Below are 21,046 nucleotides of genomic sequence, written 5' to 3'. Positions count from 1 at the left end.
TTAATGAAAATGAAAGCTAGAAAAAAAAAAAAAACTTAGAATGAGACATCAAACTAAAACCCTGTTAATAGACCTCCATGACCAAATTAAATAGACCTCCATGACCAAATTAAATAAATATCCTGTGAGTTGAGTAGTTAATTGACCTTACCATCACCAAAAACAGGTTTCAAATTCATAATTTTCCCCTAATTTAATGTTTAATAGCTAAAAATGTATTATTTACTTAATAAATATAAAGTTTAAGTTCTCACTCTAAAAAAAAATTATAATTTTCAATGAATAACAATGAGTTTTAATTTAATAATATAAAAATTATTTTTAATTTTATAAAATTTTGAATTTAGTATCATAATGAATTACCAAAAAAGTAAAATTATATCTCAGGCATTATGTAAAAAAAAAAAAGAAATTCGTCATGTCCTTTCTACACTGACAAAACAAGAACTTAATACCATCCCTCACGCAATCTCTACTTCCTCACATCAGTTAAAAGTTCATATATACTCTTTCTTAATTAATTATCTTGAGACCCAAGTACGTTAAATGAACAAATTCTTTAAATTTTTTTCCTTCTTTTCGCAGTTGATTAATTGTAATGTACAATCTTTAAACAACTTGCCTTCACGGAAACATACTCAGTTCTTTTTCTTTACTTATTTCTGTTGCAGATAGAAACAAAGAAAGCTTCATTTCAACTATATATATATATATATATATATATATTATTCTTTAGTGCCAACTAAATGATTCTATTGAATCCGTGAAGTGGGAGCCTAGCCTTTCTCCTTTTGGGATGGAAAAGTTTTGTGTTCTTTCTGTATGTGTTCTGTTCTTGGTTTCTCTGCTTCATGGAGGGCTAGCCACAGTTGCAAGAACCCAGGATGGATCAGAAGCTTGGGGATATGTAGAAGTGAGACCTAGTAAGAATATACTTCCTATTCTTAATCCTTAGTTTTTTTTGTTATTTATATTTTTATGCTTTGATACAGAAATTTTAATGAAAAATGCGTTCATCATGGCTTGTGTCGAATTGAACAGAAGCACATATGTTTTGGTGGCTTTATAGAAGTCCTTGTAGAGTTGAAAATCCCTCCAAGCCATGGCCAATCATTCTTTGGTTGCAGGGTGGACCTGTAAGTTTAAATATTTGCTAGGTACCTTACTAATCGTCGATGTGCCTTAATGTGTTTAGTTATTTATTTATTTTTCTTGGTTGTTATGACAAAAAAGGGAGCATCAGGTGTTGGTTTAGGGAATTTTAAAGAAATTGGGCCACTGGATGTTAATCTGAAGCCAAGAAATTCAACATGGCTAAGAATGGCTGATCTCTTGTTTGTGGTAATTATTCAGCCATTTTTTAAACTGAAATTTATGATGCTGATATTAATTATATTTAATTATTCTATTCATTAACATTTTAATTATTATTTTCTTGGACATATATGGTGCAGGATAATCCAGTTGGTACAGGATACAGTTTTGTCGAGGAATCAAATTTATTTGTGAAAACTGATGAAGATGCAGCAATTGATTTAACCACATTGTTGCAGGAAATATTTAACAGAAATGAGAGCCTACAACAAAGTCCTTTGTATATAGTAGCAGAGTCTTATGGAGGTAAATTTGCAGTAAGTCTTGGATTATCAGCTCTAAAAGCTATAGAAGCAGGCAAATTGAGGGCTAAACTTGGAGGTATTTAATTTCTTGTTATTCAGTCTCTTTAATTACCATATAATCATGATTATTTATATATTTAGATGCTAAATTACTCTTTAATGTTCAGGAGTGGTATTGGGTGATACTTGGATCTCCCCAGAAGATTTTGTGGTAAGTTCAGCTAAAATACAATTAATTCTAGTTAAGTACTAATTATATAATCTAAGTTCTGCAATTTTCTTGATTTTCTAAGACAAATCTGAAATTTCCAGCTTTCATGGGGTCCCCTTCTCAAAGATATCTCAAGATTAGACAACAATGGTTTTGAAAAGGCTAACAGGTCTATTTTGTTCATTAATTTCTGCATCAAAACTAGCTTATATAAAATTCTTAAGAGTAGAATATTTTTTATTATCTAAAAAATCCCATTTCAAAAAAGTGTAGCAGAGAGGATTAAGCAGCAAATCCGTAATGGACAGTATGTTTCTGCAACAAGTTCTTGGGCTGAACTTGAGGGAGTAATTAGCAGAAGCAGCAACTTTGTGGTACTTGTGCTCATAACTACATAGACATGCATTTCAATTTCAATTTCAATTTTTTTTTTTAATTTTTTTTTTATTTTTACTATACAACCACTTAATTTTTGTGTCATCTGTGGCATTTTCAGGATTTCTACAATTTTCTTTTAGATTCTGGAATGGACCCAGTTTCTCTAACAGCAGCAGAAATGATACAAGGGATAGCAATGAAGAGGTACATCAGATACCTCAGCTCCTTGAGGTCATCTGCTGGTGGTGTTGGTAATATTAATAGCTTGATGAATGGTGTTGTTAAACAAAAGTTAAAGATTATCCCAGAGAACATCAGGTATGCTTTTCTTCTTTAAATAATTATCTTTATCTCTGACTAAATGATTCCAGTACTATTAAATAAAAGTTCATTAATTGAGTGTACCATTAAAAGCATAATTTTGGTGTTTGCAGCTGGGGAGGACAGGCAGATGAAGTATTCACCAATCTGGCAGGTGATTTTATGAGACCAAGGATTAATGAGGTACTACTATAATTTTCTTTTTTTTTTTTAAGAAAAATTTTAATAAAAAGACAAATTAATAATTGTTTGTGAAGTGGGTGAAGCATATAGAAACAGATAATTATCCTTTTAATTATGAGTTAGGCAAGTAATGCACTTTCTTTAACATTCTTGAGACTCTTTTCTTTATTGGACCAATGGAGGAAATGGACAACTGAACTGAAACTCCTTTTTTTTTATTAGTTAATACTGAGAAATTTGGATTAAATCACATTTCATTGATTGGCCAATTTCTTTATCTTTTGTAGGTGGATAAGCTTCTAGCTAAAGGGTTAAATGTGACTATATATAATGGGCAAGTAAGATTTCTCTTTAGGCCTTTTATTTAATTGGGTAACTTTAATTCAGTGGTATTTTTTAAAAAAATTTAAAAATATTATTTATTATGTTCTGAACTCTTATTAATTTATAAGTGTAATTTTCCTTTTGTTTATTGTAGCTTGATTTGATATGTGCAACCAAAGGCACTGAAGCATGGATTCAAAAGCTCAAGTAATAATAAAAAAAGAATTTAAAATCTCAACTTAATTTCGGATATAATAATTTTAATGATTAATTTTGAATTTAGTAGATAATTTTATCTTAATTTTCAGGTGGGAAGGGCTTCCTAGCTTCTTGAAGATGGACAGAACCCCTCTGTACTGTGGTGATGATAGACTTACAAGAGGATTTACTAAGTCTTACAAAAACTTCCATTTTTATTGGATTCTTGGAGCTGGGCATTTTGTAAGTTCAAAAATTCTCTTCTTCCCATCAAAATTTTGCAGATAATGTCTTTTTTTTTTTTAATATAAATATATAATTAGCGATTACAGCAAATATAATAGTAAATAATTCCTCTTAAGTTCATAATAATAATAAAAATAATAGATTGTAAAGTTTGATGGCAATTCATTCATTCAATGTGGATGGTTTCTATGAAAGTATCACGTTATAAATAGTAAAAAAAAAAAAAAAAGTCTTAAATCACATGATAATTTATTAATAGTTATATATCATTATTATCCATAATGATAATTAAAGAACTTTTCAAAATGAAGATCGAGAGAAATATGGCAAATCTTAGCCAGGGCCAGGCTGTTGGTTGGTGAGGTTATATATATATATATATATAATTAAGTCTAATAGGCCGAGCTTAATTTAGATTTGGTTTAGTAATTGAAAATATATTATTTATTTAATAAATTTAAATTTAAGTTTTTATACATTAATTTTAATAATTTTATAATATTTATTATTATATTTTAATTTAATCCTGATTCAACCTTAAAACTTTAACTCTGACTTCATTTATTATTTGAAAACCTTAATATTTATACTTATACTCTACAAAAGGTAAAAGTAAAATAATAATTGCCTTTTAAAAGTTAAAACTTAATAAGTAACGTTGGCATATCACTTTCATTACATATATTACGTGAGAAGTCAAAGATAAGATCCAGAAGAAGCATTAATGGTGATATAATGTGTCAGTGTTGAAGCAGTGAAGTTTACAAATCGTTTACAAAACCAAGCAATATAAGGACAGATCCTGAGAAAATCTGGCATGGAAAATATGTTTCATCGTCTACACAATTTCAGACCTCGCAGTCCTCAACAGGAAAGGACTGCTTATATACAAATGAGTAGGGTGGTGATGGGCAAATCTCGATTAAAGACTTAGTGGATTAGAATTAAAGCTATATGTATTTTATTTTAATTAAATTTAATGATTATAATCTTTTTGGTTTTTATTAATAAATACAATTTTTTTTAAATATTATGAAAAAATATTATATATTTGATTTGAGTTGATTGTGTATGGCTATTTGGGTGAATGCAGGTACCAGTAGACCAACCCTGCATAGCATTAAACATGGTGGGGGCATTCACACAGTCTCCAGCAGCAATAACTTCTGCTTAGAAAAGACAAAGGAGAAATGTTGCCGACACATGAAATCAAGAAATGGATTTACAGTACACAAAAGCTGAATCAACGAGCAAAATTCGTACAGGAGAAAGGAGAAAGTTGCTCCAAATAATTTTTCTTGTTTTAATTTCTTTTCCTATTTTTTGTTTTTCCTTTTTAATTTTTTTACTTGACCATTCTTATTCAATTACTTGACCAATTTAGAGGTTTAAATTCCTTACTAGATAAAAATTTTTTTTTAATCCAAAATAAAATCAGTAATTCTCTTGTAGAAGCAAAATAAATTTAAGTATTGAAGAGATTCTCTATATGAACAGATGAAAATTCAAGAAAAGTAACAAGCAATGACCCACCATGTGCAACTAATTAATTGTTGTAGCAAATTTGACATTTTGTTACAGGTGTATCCTACAAGAACTTTTTTTCTAAATTAATTTTAATTAAAATTTAAATATAAAATCTTATAATTATACATAATTTTAATTTTATTATTTTAACTTTAACTTAAAAAATGAAGTTTAACTGAAAATCAACTCCACACCTTATTCACCTTTTAGATTTTTTTTTATTATTTTTAATATATAAGAAAAGAATGATAATTTAGAAAATTCTTACTACTACGATTTAATATATAAATACATAAAATTTATGTATTTAATAGATTCTATCGATCACAATGAACTGACAGTCATGGATTTTGCGAAGTCTTTATTCTCTTTTTGTTGGCAATTGTCGTTTTTGCAGTGGTCAGGTTTATTTGGCTTAATTATAATGTCGTTGATTTTCGAAACTCCTCTGCTTCATGTAGCCTTCTGTTTTTGCTGCATTCATCCAACGCAAAACCAGCAAGTACACCTCTTTGTATAGCGTTCATTTTTTTTTTTTTTTGCAAATATTAGTTGGATCATTAACTTATATATACTTGCATTTTTTTTTTTGTTTTCTGTCAGAGATTCATAGCTTTAAAGCTTCTTCAATAATAAAGTGAGTATCATGTCTTCCTTCTATTTTTTTAAATGGAGAACTTTCTTCTCTTTTCCCTCTCTATCCTCCTCTTGAACTCTCTACTTCATGGAGGATTAGCCATTGCTGCAAAAACAAAAGATGGATTAGAAGAATGGGGATATGCTCCTGTCAGACCCAGTAAGCAAAATGTTCTGCATGCAAATATATCTCTTCCTCTCTCCCTCTCTCTCTCTCTCTCTCTCTCTCTCTCTCTATATATATATATATATACAAAATTACTATTTTCAATTGTTTCTAAGCTTAAGTTTGTTTGAATTGTGATAAAACAGAAGCACAGATGTTTTGGTGGCTTTATAAAAGTCCTAACAGAGTTGAGAATCCCTCCAAGCCATGGCCGATCATTCTTTGGCTGCAGGGAGGACCTGTGAGTATTCAATTGATGTTAAAAAAAAATGAATTGCTTCTCTGATGAAAACCCAGATATCTATTTTCCCTATAATTCATTATCTGTATTGAATTTCCCCCCTTTTTTTTTCCATTTTGTTTATTTATTTTGATTGGTAATATAGGGTGCATCAGGTGTTGAGTTAGGCAATTTTAAGGAGGTTGGTCCATTGGACTCCAATTTGAAACCTCGAAATTCAACATGGCTTCAAGTAGCTGATCTCTTGTTTGTTGTAAGTGAAGCTATAATAAAAAATCAAAATTCTGCTATAAATTTCTTGATTTTCTTTAGCATGCATTAATGGGATTTCATTTGATTAAAAAATAATAATGATTTGTAGGACAATCCAGTTGGAACAGGATTCAGTTTTGTGGAGGACACAAATCTGTTGGTGAAAAATGATGAGGAGGCAGCAGCTGATTTAACTAGATTGTTGCAGAATATCTTTACTAGAAATAAGAACCTGCAAAAGAGTCCTCTGTACATTGTCGCAGAGTCTTACGGAGGGAAATTTGCAGTAACTCTTGCATTGTCAGCTCTAAAAGCCATAGAAGCAGGGACATTGAAGCTCAAAGTTGGAGGTAATTGCTTGTGAATATTATTTATTTATCTTCATTGTTACTTTCTGATTTAGAAATTTTTGGTTACTTTAGGAGTGGCATTGGGTGATAGTTGGATCTCCCCAGAAGATTTTGTGGCAAGTGATCTTATTTGCAGTTCTTTTGCCCATTTATTATTTTTTTATGGATTAATTATAAATAAAGCATAATCATGATCTTAATATTGCAGCTTTCATGGGGTCCTCTTCTGAAAGATATGTCGCTGCTCGATAAGAAAGATTTTGAGATTGTAGACAGGTTTTTATTTCTTCTTTCATGATAAAAGTTCTACGTTTTATGCTTTGTGGTATCTAACAAAACCCATTTTCAATTAACAGTATGGCTCAGAAGATTAAGCAACAAATCAGAGATGGCCTCTACATCAATGCAACATATTCTTGGACTGAGCTTGAAGAAGTCATTCAACAAAGAAGCAACTATGTGGTATTGCTTTCATGGCTAATTATACTCTAATAATGTTTATTTCCAAAAAAAAAAAAAAAATTATAGTTAAAAATTCAACAAAATTTCCATTTCTGGGATGCAGGATTTTTATAATTTTTTGTCTAAGGATACAGAATCTGGTTCTTCATCCTCAGTGACAGCTTCAAGAGTGCAATTATCTAAGAAAATTGCATTGCAGAAATACTCTAAATATCTAATTTCTCAGAGGTCTACTCCAGGTGGTAGTGATGATGAACAGCGTGATTTAATGAATGATATAATTAGAAAGAAGCTCAAGATTATCCCTGATGATATCAAGTAGTTTCTTCTCCCCTCAATTAATTAATTAATTGTTGTCTAAGTGATATTTATAAAAATGAATTGAACATATATGATTATGTTATTTACAGATTTGATCAACAGTCAGATTATGTTTTTCAAGCAATGCAAGGTGATTTTATGAAAGCAAGAATTAAAGAGGTAGTATAATAATTTTTGAAATTCATATTTAGAATGAGAAGATGGCATGAAAATTAAACACATATTTGGATAGGTAATTTTTATTGTTTGTTCTTAAACTTTATCTCATATTTCACTTTTATCTTTCATCTTCAATTTATTATTAAAAAATTTCTAAACTTTAATTTTATTTCATACAAAATTTCTTTAACATACAATAATAGGTTTTTAAATTAAAAAATTCCTCTAACCTACAGTGTAACATCTACAAATACGGTTTCTAATACTTTTTGGTGAAAGATAAATCCTTCTTCTTTTCAAGAAGTAAATCGTTGTGAAGGGATTAATATTTTTGTAATAGGTCCACATAATAATTGAAAAGATTAATTTTTTTTTTTTAGTGTTAGAGAAAAAGAGGTAAAAAGGCTTATTATTTTTTTAACTTGAATATTTGCTATAGTGTATTAGAAGGATTTTTGTAAAATAAAATCAAAGTTCAAAATTTTTTAGAAATAAATTGAAGTTAAAGAACAGAAATGAAATATAGAATAAAGTTTATGGACGAATTATAAAAATTACCGTATTTGAAACTATTATTACTTGTAGTAATAAGAGATAGATAATCAAATGATTAATAACCCAAGAAATGATAGTTTAAACAAAAATTTTGTTCTTAATTATTTACATTTTGATCTTTGTCAGGTTGATGAGCTTTTAGCTAAAGGGGTAAATGTGACCATATATAATGGGCAGGTATGATTTTATAATAGCCCTTGAAAAACTTTTGCATGATACATTTCTATGAATTGGAATCCAAATTAGTCAATCATGTTTAATCTTTAATTAAGATATTAATTAACATCTTATATCTCCAAATGAGGTTGTTCAAGGGTCTATTTGACATTATTATTAAAGTTTATATTGAAAAAAGTAATACTTTAAATATGTTAATTAAAAGGTATAAAAAATTATTTAAAGTTCAATTTGATAAAATTTTAAAGATCAAATAAAAAAAAAGTCAAATCTTTATGCGATTTAATGTAAATGTTTAAATTTTAACAAAATTGGTCAAATTTCTAAAAATTATTAAAATTTTATCCAATTTCTGTCAATTGAATTTTAAATTCAATTTTTCAACTTATTTATAACTATCATTGAAAATCCAACTTTACCATATTTATCAACTCTTCTATAATTTTATTTTTAATAACTATTATGCATCAAAAAGTGATGAAATTTGATAGTAATAAGAAGGAGAGTGCAATTAAAACTATCCAAGGTTAAATTGACTAAAAATTTTGATTCGCCATGAATTTAAAAATAAAATTTGAAAGTAGTTAATGATAATGGTAAGATTTGATCAAATAAAGTAGAAAATAATGTTAAAAAATTGATTAAAAATTTTTACAAAATTTAGAAATTTAGCCAATTATATGAACATCTAAACATTTAAATTAGATTGAAAAATATTAAAAGATTTGGCTTATTTTTATTATCAGACCAATATTAAAGCATTTTTTCTAATAGTTTTTTAAAATTTGCTTTTCTAAAAAGTATTTTTTTTATACCTTTTAAAAAGTGTTTTTGCAATTATTATCATATAATCATATTCTCTTTTTTTCCCTAAAAAAAGAAATTGGGTTTTTGCAGCTTGATCTGATTTGTGCAACAAAGGGGACAGAAGCATGGATTGAGAAGCTGAAGTAAGAGTTTTTTTTTTTTTTTTTTTTTTTTTTTTAAATAATGATAGGCAAATGGATTAATTGTGTGTAATTTTAAGGTGGGAAGGGCTCCAGAACTTTCAGAGCAAGGATAGAATTCCCTTATTTTGTGGTAAAGAGAGGGTTGCAAGAGGATTCACCAAGTCATACAAGAATCTGCACTTCTATTGGATTCTTGGAGCTGGCCATTTTGTAAGTCAAAAATTAATACCAAAAATTCACTTCATCACATCAACTGAATCCTTTTTTCTCCTTTTTATTTTATCATGGTATTTAGTGGTTTTTTTTTCTTTTTTTTTTTTTAATTATTGCAGGTACCGGTGGATGAGCCCTGCATTACACTGAAGATGATGACTGCCATAACACAATCACCTGCACTACTATCTAATTAAGGAATTGAGCACATGGCTTTTATTAATTTTAATTTTATATATATTTTTTTATTTTAATATATAAAAATAATGTAATATTTTAAATATTTTATTAATTATTTCAAATTTTATTTTTATTATTTTTATCTCTTAAAATTTTTAATAAAGATTTCATAATAGAAATAATTAAAATCTATATATTTATAATATAAAAATAAATATATATAATAAACATATGGGAATATATAGCAAGTTAACTTAAAATAATAACTATTTATTATAGTAGTAATAAGATAATTATAACTTACATATAATAGAGAATACCACGTGATCTTATAAAATAAAAGGGATCACGTGTCAAGACTCTTGAAAATTCCTTATATATATATATATATATATAGAGAGAGAGAGAGAGAGAGAGAGAGAGAGAGAGAGAGAGAGAGAATGCCACGTGATACTATAAAATAAAAATGTCATGTGTCAGACTCTTGAAAATACCTTCCTGCTTTATATATTTATTTTATAGTATCTCGTGACATTTTCTATTAAGATAATTATAACCTATATATAATAGAGAATATCACGTGATACTATAAAATAAAAAGTCATGTGTCAGACTATTGGAAATTCCTTTTATATATATATATATATATATATATATATATATATATATATATATATATATAAAATGATGAGAGGAGGAGAAATATAAGAAATTTATAATTACATGGGGAATCACAGTACTTCGTTGTAATTAGATAATGACTTGTCAATTAAATTTACACAGTTATATATTTAAATTTCACATAAATGAAGAATTAATTGGAAAAATAAAATAAAATAAAACCAACAAAAGAGTTTGGCAGAAACGTAATCATACATTAATTTTACACTTGACATTATTCCTGTTATAGAAGACTGCACTTGATATACATTTTAATATTTTATTGCCTTTGAACTTGGAATTGAAACTTTCCTATAAACTCATTATTTCACAAAAGATGTGATCCAAAATTACATTTGATATTCCCACATAGGGAAAACCATATCATAGTACAAGATATACAGCCTACATAATTAAGGGAGATGAATATTCTATCCAAATAAATATCACTCAAAAAAAAAAAAAAGGGAGGAAAAGCACTGCAAGATTTTTATGTACCTGAAACCTTACATGGACACCCAAAGCTTATATATCAGTTCCCTCAATCTTTTCTTTGATTTCCAACCTGGTTTTCCTCTTCCAACCTTTCTTGGTAGCAACAAGGTTAATCAACCCAAGAGTTTTAGTGTATTCCTGCAAGGAATGAGGTAATCTCACATTCAGCACATAATCTAACCAATCATTTTCAACAGTACATAACATTTCCATGGTGTGAAGGCGAAGCTGTCTTACTGGGTGAGAACTCGCCCAGTGCACATACTCAGTTTCTGGAAGGTAGTATGCCTGTGTGAGTACAGAAAGAGTGAGAACTACCGTTAATCACAATAGTTAATTATGTCCAATAGATCTTTTTAGCTGATTTATGAATTATTTGGGAAAAAAAAAAAAGAAAGTTTTCTCCTTCGTTTTGTGTCCGTCATTTTCAAAACTAGTCTTAATTTAACCCACTCTTACCTTGATGAAAGCTTCAACTAATTGTAACTTTGGCTTCACATTTGTGGAGACAAAATGTTGCAGGCCATTGATCAAAACCTGAAAGGAATAGACAGCACTTTAACAAGCTGCCAAATGAGCAAGGGGAAATCATGAAACACTCAAGTTCCTCTTACAGTTCAGGGAAGAAAAGGAGATATAATAATAATAATAATAATAATAATAGCACCTGAAGATCCAATGACATGAGGGCTCGGCCTTCATCAGTACACTTCTTCACCCGTGATAGACCTTCAATGAGAGTTTCAGCCACTATTTCGAGACCATATTCTAGGAGGAGGTCCTGAGCCTAGGAAGAGAGAAACATAGTTCAAATGAGTTGAGCATTCACATATTGACAAAGTTAAGAAGATTCTCCTCCTAGTCCCCAGCATTACATGAATTCTTAACATATAAGCAAAGACTTAAGTCAACTAAACAAATCCATGGCAGAAACAAATGGAAGTTAATAAGTTATTAAGACATCAATTTCTCGTATACATGTTCTCTTGTGCCGTGAACAACAATCCATTTGTGAAATACATAGCTCGTTGAATGTGTGAATCAAAGATTTCATAATACTTTATTTCAGAAGCTTATTATAAAAACATAATGTAAAATATGAGATATTACTCCCTTTAGGTACCTAGCACTCTTTACATCATCTAAAACAGAATAAATCAACATAATCATAAACATGCTAATGGCCAGCCAAGAAAAGTTGCACAAATAATGAACATGGAGATTGAAATCCATGCAACTCTGCTAGCATATCAGCCATTCAAGAGTTTTGCCCATTTATTTGTCCACCTATTTGCAAGTGCATGCTTATATCCACAATTTGACACATCAATTTAATCAAGAAAGAAACACAATCTGACAGACGATAAATCTAATGAAAATGATAAGTCACACAATAATGTAGGATGAACTTATAGCAAGAACACAAAATTTTAAAGAAACTGCCTGATGAGTTGCACCACCAGCCATTACCTCCTTGTGGATTCTGTTACATATTATAGAAGGAAGAAGAGAAATAATAATTTTAGGCAGAATAATCTAGTAGAGAATGTTTTGGAGGGAAATGTTGTTGAGGAAGTTAGAAGGAAGAACTGAATCTGGTCACAGTTAAGGAAGAACTGAATTTGGTCACTGAATCTGGTCACAGTTAGTTGTGTAACTGCTCTATAAAAGGAAAGACCCTCATCTGTATTCAAGCATTCCATTAATGAATCAATAACAGACTTTCTCTCTCTCATTCTACTCTTTTCTTTTCTCATCTAAATCTAAATTCTCTTCTCATCTACTTCTATTCTCTAGATCTGTTTTCAATCTTGCATTCAGAGGATAAATTAGGGTTGAACCCTAACAATTTGGTATCAGAGCAAGGTTACGACGGGATTAGATCTGCAATTGTGATTCTGGCAGTCGCATGATGACCAGATCTGGAGTAGTTACTCAGGATTCAACTAATTCAGCTAAAATAGCTGAATTTGAGGAACAAATTAGGGTTATGCAGGAGGTATCGAAGAAGGATAAGGAAGAATTGAGGGGAAGAATTGAGGGGAGAAATTAAGCAAAATGCAGACAAGATCTTGGAGGAGATGCGATCCTTGTTTGCAGTTGTTATGATGGATAAAAGTAAGGGAAATAATTCTGGAGAAAATGAAGTAGCTGGATCTGTAACTGCTGCTCTCGGAGGGAAGGGAATTCTGCCCAAACCAAACGAGAATGGGAATCAGCAACAGAAAGAAGATAATAATGCTGGATCTACAGCAGACAATGAAGGTATGTCAAAGATCTTGCCTAAAGTCAAATTAGTGACATTTGATGGGAAGGAACCTAGGGCTTGGGTTAGGAAATGTATCAAATACTTTGAGGTGTATAGAGTACCTAAAGATCAAATGGTAGGAATTGCTAGCCTGTTTTTAATAGATAGGGCTGATGCCTGGTATCACAATTGGATAAAGGGGGATGGATCTCATGCTTGGGATGATTTTGAAAGGGAATTGTGTGGAAGATTTAGAGAGGAAGGGCTAGAGGATATTGTGGAAGAATTTATGAAGATGAGACAAGAGAGATCTATTGAAGAATACTTGGATAAGTTTGAGGATATTAGAATAAGGTTGGAAAGGGTGATGCCTAGTTTGGGAGAAGCCTATTTCCTTTCTGGTTTCATTGGAGGATTGAGAGATGACATTAGACCCATGGTGAGAATGATGAGACCTACTAGCCTTGCCCATGCTTTTGAAATTGCAAAATTTCAAGAACAGCTACTTAATTGTAGTAAGAAACCTAATTCTTTCACCAGAACCTACCAGAACAGTACCAGAACTTCCTTTGTTCCATCATCATCATCTTTTCCTTACAAATCTGCCCCAACTTATCAAAATTTTCCTTATGCACCCAAACCACCCAATTCTGATCAAAATAATAACCTGAAACAGCCCATCTCCACCCAAAAACCAGTACTTGCAACCAGTCAAGCTTCTGTCAACCAAACTGCTACTAGACCAAATCCTAATACTGCACCTAATTCCAACAACATTAGACAACCAAGGCCCTGCTTTAAATGTGGAGATAAGTACTTTCCTGGTCATCAATGTAAGCAACAGAAATCTGTGATGGCTATTCAATCTGGTGAATATGAGGAATCTGCATTTCAAATGCAAGGGCAGGATATGGAAGATGGGGAAGAAGTGTGGCATGATGTTATGGAAGGAAATGGAAGTGGAGAAGTAGATGAGATAACCCTTTCTGTACATGCTATTGAGGGTAGACAGGGGATAAAAACTATAAGGGTGTTAGGGAAGCATAAGAACAGGGAGTTATTGATTTTAATTGACTCTGGCAGCACTCATAGCTTCTTAGATGTTAAAGTAGCAAGGGATTTGAAGGTGCCTGTAGTAGATGTGACTGCTTTTGCAGTAACAGTAGCTGATGGCAGAAGAATTTCCAGCACTTGTATCAGTCCTAATTTTAACTGGAAAATGCATCATTATTCTTTCTGTTTTGACTTCAGGTTGCTGGATATGGGGAGCTTTGATATAATACTTGGAGTTGATTGGCTGAAAACTTTTAATCCAATTTTATTTGACTTTGAGAGTTCCTCAGTCAGTTTCCACAGGGCTGGTACAATGATTACATTACAAGGAATCACAGATGCTACTCCACAGCAAACACTTTTGAATTGTATGAACTGTGGTAAGCTAGTTCATAAGAAGGGAGGAGACTTTCAAACCCCATTATTCTGTCTACAAATTTCTCCAGTGCAGGGGTCTAATGCTGAAAGTACTGCCATGGCAACTAATTCATCCTCTACTACTTATCCTATGGATTTGCAACTATTATTGGACAAATTCCATTGTATATTTGAGGATCCTAAAGTGTAGCCACCTTTTAGAAGCCATAATCACTCAATTCCTTTACTGCCATCTGCTTAGCCTGTTAATATCAGGCCATATAGGTATCCACACTTCCAAAAGACTAAAATAGAAAAATTGGTGAAAGAAATGTTAGGGAGTAGAGTCATACAGCCGAGTAACAGCCCTTATGCTTCTCCAGTGTTGCTTGTCAAGAAAAAAGATGGCTCATGGAGGTTTTGTGTTGATTATAGAAGATTGAATGATCTCACCATTAAAGATTATAGATGATCTTCTAGATGAGCTTCATGGTGCTTCAATCTTTTCTAAGATTGATTTGAAAGCTGGATACCATCAAATTAGAATGAATCCCTCAGATGTTCATAAGACAGCCTTTAGAACACATCATGGGCACTATGAGTTTACTGTCATGCCTTTTGGGTTGACAAATGCTCCAGCCACATTTCAAGCTCTTATGAATCACATTTTTCAATCTTTGCTGAGGAAGTTTGTTTTGGTATTCTTTGATGACATTTTGATATATAGTTCTTCATGGAAAGAGCATTTGCAGCACCTAGAAGAAGTGTTTAAAATCCTGCAACAACAGCAGCTGTATGCTAAGCTTAGCAAGTGTTCTTTTGGGCAGCATGAGATTGATTATTTGGGACACATTATTTCTGGCAAAGGTGTAGCAACTGATCCTACTAAGATACAAGCCATGATATCTTGGCCTACTCCCAAATCAGTTAAAGAACTCAGGAGTTTCTTGGGATTAACTGGCTACTATAGGAAATTTGTTCCTCATTATGGAATAATTAGCAAGCCCCTTACTGATTTACTCAAAAAAGATGCATTTCAATGGGATGAGAAAGCACAACAGGCCTTTGAGCAACTTAGGGCTGCTATGTCCCAAGCTCCTGTGTTAGCCTTGCCAAATTTTACAAAACCTTTCATAGTGGAGACTGATGCTAGTGGTATGGGTATGGGAGCTGTGCTGCAGCAGGATGGGCATCCACTTGCCTTCATTTCTAAGGCATTTGGTCCTAGGACAAGGTCTTTATCAGTTTATGAAAGGGAATTATTGGCTATAACATTTGCTGTGTCAAAATGGAGACATTTCTTGGAACAGGGACCCTTTTTCATAAAGACTGATCATGAAAGTATCAAACATTTGTTAGAGCAGAGGTTGCATACTAACTTGCAACTTCGAGGGGTTTCTAAATTGCTGGGTCTGCAATACAGAATCCTATACAGAAGAGGGGTGGATAATAAGGTGGCAGATGCCCTGTCTAGGAGACCTGCACCTTTGGAAGCTACTTTACTGGCCTTGCATTCTTCTTCTCTGCAGCCTACTTGGATGTCACAATTAATTCATAGCTATGCTACTGATAAGCAAGCTAATGACTTAATTTCTCACCTTTCTATTGATGCAAATGCACATCCTGGGTACTCTTTGAAAGATGGATTGTTGTTTTACAAAGACAGACTTTATGTGGGCAGAACAGGACATTTGAGGGAGCATTTATTAGCTCTCTATCACAACTCACACTTAGGAGGACACTCAGGAATTAATGCTACTGCAGTGAGACTTAGCAGGCATTTCTTTTGGCCTGGGATGCTTAAGGCAGTAGTTGAGTGGGTAAGAAGTTGTGATGTTTGTGCCAGGTGTAAGGTTGAGACTTGTGCCACCTGGTCACTGTTACCCTTGCCTGTTCCTCATCAACCTTGGCAGCACATCACTATGGACTTTGTGGAGCAGTTGCCAAAGTCCAAAGGCAAAGACACCATTCTTGTGGTTATTTGCAAATTTACTAAGTATGCTCACTTTTTGCCACTTCAACATCCCTTTTCTGCCTCTGATGTTGCCAAATTATTCTTGGATTTTGTCTTCAAATTACATGGTTGTCCTATTACTATTTTCTCTGATAGAGATAAGATTTTTACTAGTTCTTTTTGGAAAGAACTATTCAGGTTGTTGGGAACCAAATTGGCTTATACTTCAGCATACCATCCCCAATCAGATGGTCAGTCTGAAAGGCTAAACCAAAGTCTGGAAGGGTACTTGAGGTTTAATTGTTATCAACAACCACATTCTTGGGCCAAGTGGTTACCATTGGCCGAGTGGTGGTATAATACTAGCCATCATTCTTCCTTGAAAATGACTCCATTTGAGGCTCTCTATGGTTACAAGCCACCTCCCTTGACATTTCTGCCTTTAGATAATACTGTTGTAGGTGCTGTTGTTGACCTTGTGAAGGATAGGCAGCACATGTCTCAGCTAATTAGGGACAATCTACTAATGGCTCAGAATAGGATGAAACAGTATGCAGATAAAAAGAGGTCTGAGAGGACTTTTGAAGTGGGGGACTGGGTTTACCTTAAGTTGCAGCCATACAGACAAACATCAGTGGCTCTAAGAAAGAATTTCAAGCTAGCAGCAAGGTTCTATGGTCCATTCCAGGTAGAGGCTAAAGTGGGTTCTGTTGCTTATAAATTGAAGTTACCTCCCACAGCATCCATTCATCCTATTTTTCACGTGTCACTCTTAAAGAGAAAAGTAGGTGAAGGTAATGTTGTAGTCCAAGATTTTCCCACTTTTCAGGATGACAGGATTGTGGTAGCTCCTGAGAGGGTGTTGAAGACAAGAATCAGAACTAGGCAACAAAGAAGAGTCCTTCAAGGCCTCATTAAATGGCTTCATTTGCCTGAGGAGGAAGCTACATGGGAAGATTAGTCTTTTATCCAGAGCCAATTTCCTGACTTCAAATCTTCTTGGGGACAAGAAGATTGTCTTGGGGGGGGGGGGGGTATTGTTACATATTATAGAAGGAAGAAGAGAAATAATAATGTTAGGCAGAATAATCTAGTAGAGAATGTTTTGGAGGGAAATGTTGTTGAGGAAGTTAGAAGGAAGAATTGAATCTGGTCACAGTTGAGGAAGAACTGAATCTGGTCACAGTTAGTTGTGTAACTGCTCTATAAAAGGAAAGACCCTTATCTGTATTCAGGCATTCCATTAATGAATCAATAACAGACTTTCTCTCTCTCATTCTACTCTTTTCTTTTCTCATCTAAATCTAAATTCTCTTCTCATCTACTTCTATTCTCTAGATCTGTTTTCAATCTTGCATTCAGAGGATAAATTAGGGTTGAACCCTAACAGATTCCCCCATGAGCAAGGCCCGTTTTATAATGCTTAAATTCCCCTAACAACAAATCAACATACCTAACAATATATGTCAGAGAAATTGTCAATTGGTGGTAGCAGATTTAAATGAATAGTTAATGCCAACTTTCTTACAGCTTGCTAGGACACAGGAAGACTATAAGAGAAAACTAGTCCTCAGATATAAAATATCAAAAGCTAAATAAGAAGATATTTTATTAACAATACTAAAATAAAGTCAAAATAGATATGGTTCAAGCAGGTTTTGTTGCAAAGAACAAGGCAGAAAATGGGCAAGAAGTAATGTCAACAGAAAAAGGTCTCATCCAATATCATGTAATGAAAACTTGGCCCTAAGTAAAATCAGCAAACGAAAGAGACAACAAGTTTAAGTTTAGTTCAACACGGACATTTTTTATGAAAAAGAGAACCATGGCAAAGGATACACGAGCTAACAGCATGATGATGGATGACCTATAAAGTCATGTTATCTGATAACTGGATTCTGTTGCACATTCTCAACTCAACTCAACTAAGCCTTTATCCCAAAAATTTGGGGTCGGCTATATGGATTCTCTTTTTCCACTCTAAACGATTTTGGGTTAAATCCTCAGAAATTTGTAATGCTTCTAAGTCATGTTGTACTACTCTCCTCCAAGTCAGTTTAGGTCTACCCCTTCTTTTCTTTCTATCCTCTACCCTAATGTACTTTATTTGTCTAACTGGAGCCTCCGTATGTTTACGCTTCACATAACCAAACCACCTCAATCTCCCTTCTCTCAACTTATCCTCAATTGGTACCACTCCTATCTTTTCTCTAATACTCTCATTATGGATTTTATCTAGTCTAGTATGGCCACTCATCCACCTTAATATTCTCATCTCCGCAACTCTTATCTTAGACACATACGACTCCTTCAGTGCCCAACACTTACTACCATATCCTCAATTCTGTTGCACATTCTACTAAAAAAAATCTTTGAATGTGAAATCATCTATTAGCAGCCATTTGGATCTTAGCAAGATCAAAGCTAAAATGGAAATCATAATTTTAACAATATAAAAACTAATAACAGCACTGAAATGAACCCATTATGCTCTAGTCCAAGCTCTTTTACTTCGCATTTGGCATTAGCAATCCGGTCAACATACCTGGCAAAAACATGCATCCCTCTAAGGCAATAAAAATGACCTGGAAAAATATAGCGACAAAAGAAGCCCACATACACAATATAGTAGTGGTTCATCACAAAAATCATAGAACTGAAATAGAAACCAATGACAAAGCAATGCAAAAGGACATTGTAAAGCCATTCAATCGGGGCCGGATTTGCATCTTCCTTTTTAAGGTTTGAAGTTTGTACTCTAAAAGTTAAATAAGCATGTTTGGCAGCTTGGCACCTCCCACTACTAGCAACACTAGCAAATCATTTAAAATAAACAAGGGAGGAGGAAAAAAAAAAAAAAAACAAAACAAAACAGTTTTTAGAAGTGTAAGCCTAAATCTACACAAAAAGTGTATTATATGCCCTTACCCATTAATATGTAAAAGTAGTCTTGCAGTTGTCCTATGTATATGCTCTTTAAGATCTGGTACAGAATCCACCTGTTAAAAAAATAACTGACATATTAACCACAACAAGAACTCCTTACCAAAATCAAGGAATTTCAAAAAAATATCTTACTAAGAATTCATGTCACTTCACAATATGAAAAACAATCACATGCAGAACATGCATAAAAGGTAAAATCCAATCAACAAACAAATCAAGGAAAATAGCAGCACGATATCTTTCACAATGTAGAGCATCTAAAAACTGTGTAATGTCATAAATTTTCCATTACATTAGAATCATGGAGTACTTCGGTAGTAATTTTGGTTTGTGTGTATATGGGTTTTCTCTTCTTTTCTTCTTCTTCTTTTTTTTTTTTTTTTAATTTTCCTGTACTGTTTCATAGAAGTATAACAAATATCCAAGTGGTCAACTATTAATCATCCTGACCTGAGAAATTTTCATTGAATTCCCAATTTCTACATTATTAGTGCTCATGCCAATTTTTGCTCCATCCCAAACCACTATGGATGATCATGATAACTACCCCATAAGACATAATAAGAAACATACCAAGTGTGCATAGAAATCCTCCACAATGGCTGGATTGTTTTGAAGAAGCATCGACTGAAGATGGGTTTTGGATCTGTACAATATTCGAGCAACAAGAGATATATTATCAGCAGCTGCACATCTTTCCTGCAACAAAATGATCATATCATTCATAGGAACTCTTAATTTCTTGCACAGCATAGTGTTTCTGTCCTACTTCAAACGGCCAAATTTTAATAAAAGCAACTCATGGTTCTTATATATCAAGAAGACACCATGCATTTGGTACAACCTACATTACTTGACTTTGGTAAAAGTATCAGATTAATGGACTCACATAATTTCTAAAATTTTCACAGATTTTCCCATTAATTTGAAAGCATCAAGGTGTTATATCCATGTCTGAGCATCCCCATATGACATTCACACTATAACTATGCCATGATAATTAAATGAACATGAGAAGGAAAACACTTTTTTTATTTGTGTGTGTGTGTGTGACTCTGAATCGCAGTTAACTAATTCACTACCACCCCCACAGCACCACAATTTACGTCGAGTGTCCCAGACACAGCACCTCAGTGGTCCGGATTGCAATGCGAAATCTGGATCTCCAGAACAGTGACTGGGGATCTCATTTCTGTTTTTGCATTGATTTTCAGATATTTTTCCAACAGCAACGATAGCAAAGAAGAAAGAAGTTTATGAGATTTTGATATGAGAAATGGCCAGGGAAAGCTAACAGTAAAGAAGCAGTAACAGTGGTGGTAACAGAAAATAGATTGTGACCAGTGATGGTGTCTTGTGGTGGTAGAACACTAGATGGGTGAATGGTGACGATTAGGTGGATTTTCCTGTCAGAAGATAGAAGAAAGAGATTTGCCAGTAAAGAAAATGAGAAAAGAGAACATAAGTGGACTGCACTCTGTAGAATTATTTAGCTAATATCTGAGGAGTATAAAGGACGCTTATACTGCATGATTGACTTTCTCAGCAGGTAGCCATATCCCATGAATGTAGAGATGGTAGCACATGGAAGGCAAGGGTAAAAGGTCAGTTTTCTAAGGAGATAAAAGGATTCTCCCCAGCATAAACTGTTCAATTCCATGCTT

At 32.7% G+C, this 21,046-nt stretch overlaps 3 protein-coding genes across 6 annotated transcripts in view; 2 read left to right on the top strand and 1 right to left on the bottom strand.

The window, feature by feature from the left end:
* The first annotated feature begins 720 nt into the window (after window positions 1-720).
* LOC110673312 (serine carboxypeptidase-like 51) lies at window positions 721-4,970 on the top strand. 2 transcript variants are annotated; one of them, XM_021836411.2, is made up of 13 exons: window positions 721-923; window positions 1,042-1,136; window positions 1,234-1,341; window positions 1,455-1,695; window positions 1,787-1,830; window positions 1,932-1,999; window positions 2,099-2,204; window positions 2,327-2,526; window positions 2,643-2,712; window positions 3,000-3,050; window positions 3,191-3,243; window positions 3,345-3,477; window positions 4,574-4,970. In XM_021836411.2, exons 1-13 carry the CDS (start codon window positions 797-799, stop codon window positions 4,652-4,654), a joined length of 1,377 nt encoding a protein of 458 aa, XP_021692103.2. In that variant the 5' UTR covers window positions 721-796; the 3' UTR covers window positions 4,655-4,970. The 2 variants fall into 2 exon arrangements, 1 of the variants encoding a protein (XP_021692103.2); XR_002498481.2 differs by lacking the exon at window positions 3,191-3,243 and having other exon boundaries at window positions 722-923; window positions 4,574-4,714.
* Window positions 4,971-5,121: 151 nt separating this feature from the next.
* Window positions 5,122-9,716, top strand: LOC110673311 (serine carboxypeptidase-like 51). Of its 3 annotated transcripts, none has more exons than XM_021836408.2 (15): window positions 5,122-5,509; window positions 5,611-5,644; window positions 5,744-5,803; window positions 5,956-6,050; window positions 6,196-6,303; window positions 6,412-6,652; window positions 6,725-6,768; window positions 6,861-6,928; window positions 7,009-7,114; window positions 7,218-7,432; window positions 7,525-7,594; window positions 8,276-8,326; window positions 9,224-9,276; window positions 9,354-9,486; window positions 9,609-9,716. In XM_021836408.2, exons 4-15 carry the CDS (start codon window positions 5,964-5,966, stop codon window positions 9,684-9,686), a joined length of 1,254 nt encoding a protein of 417 aa, XP_021692100.2. In that variant the 5' UTR covers window positions 5,122-5,509; window positions 5,611-5,644; window positions 5,744-5,803; window positions 5,956-5,963; the 3' UTR covers window positions 9,687-9,716. The 3 variants fall into 3 exon arrangements, with proteins under 3 accessions (XP_021692100.2, XP_021692101.2, XP_021692099.2); XM_021836409.2 differs by having other exon boundaries at window positions 5,738-5,803; XM_021836407.2 differs by having other exon boundaries at window positions 5,611-5,803.
* Window positions 9,717-10,501: 785 nt separating this feature from the next.
* Window positions 10,502-21,046, bottom strand: part of LOC110673313 (uncharacterized) — a gene marked incomplete at its 5' end in the record, with an annotated part of 34,642 nt that continues 24,097 nt past the window's right edge. Inside the window, 9 exon segments of the mRNA XM_058152775.1 lie at window positions 10,502-10,962; window positions 11,062-11,112; window positions 11,284-11,361; window positions 11,492-11,605; window positions 14,356-14,369; window positions 17,825-17,889; window positions 18,919-18,981; window positions 19,365-19,435; window positions 19,956-20,081. Coding sequence (XP_058008758.1) covers window positions 10,855-10,962; window positions 11,062-11,112; window positions 11,284-11,361; window positions 11,492-11,605; window positions 14,356-14,369; window positions 17,825-17,889; window positions 18,919-18,981; window positions 19,365-19,435; window positions 19,956-20,081 — 690 coding nt within the window.

This window comes from Hevea brasiliensis, chromosome 1 (genome assembly GCF_030052815.1).
Source record: "Hevea brasiliensis isolate MT/VB/25A 57/8 chromosome 1, ASM3005281v1, whole genome shotgun sequence".
Taxonomy (NCBI): Eukaryota; Viridiplantae; Streptophyta; class Magnoliopsida; order Malpighiales; family Euphorbiaceae; genus Hevea; species Hevea brasiliensis.
The sequence above is the reverse complement of the archived record's forward strand: the minus strand, read 5'-3'. Positions and strand labels throughout refer to the sequence as shown.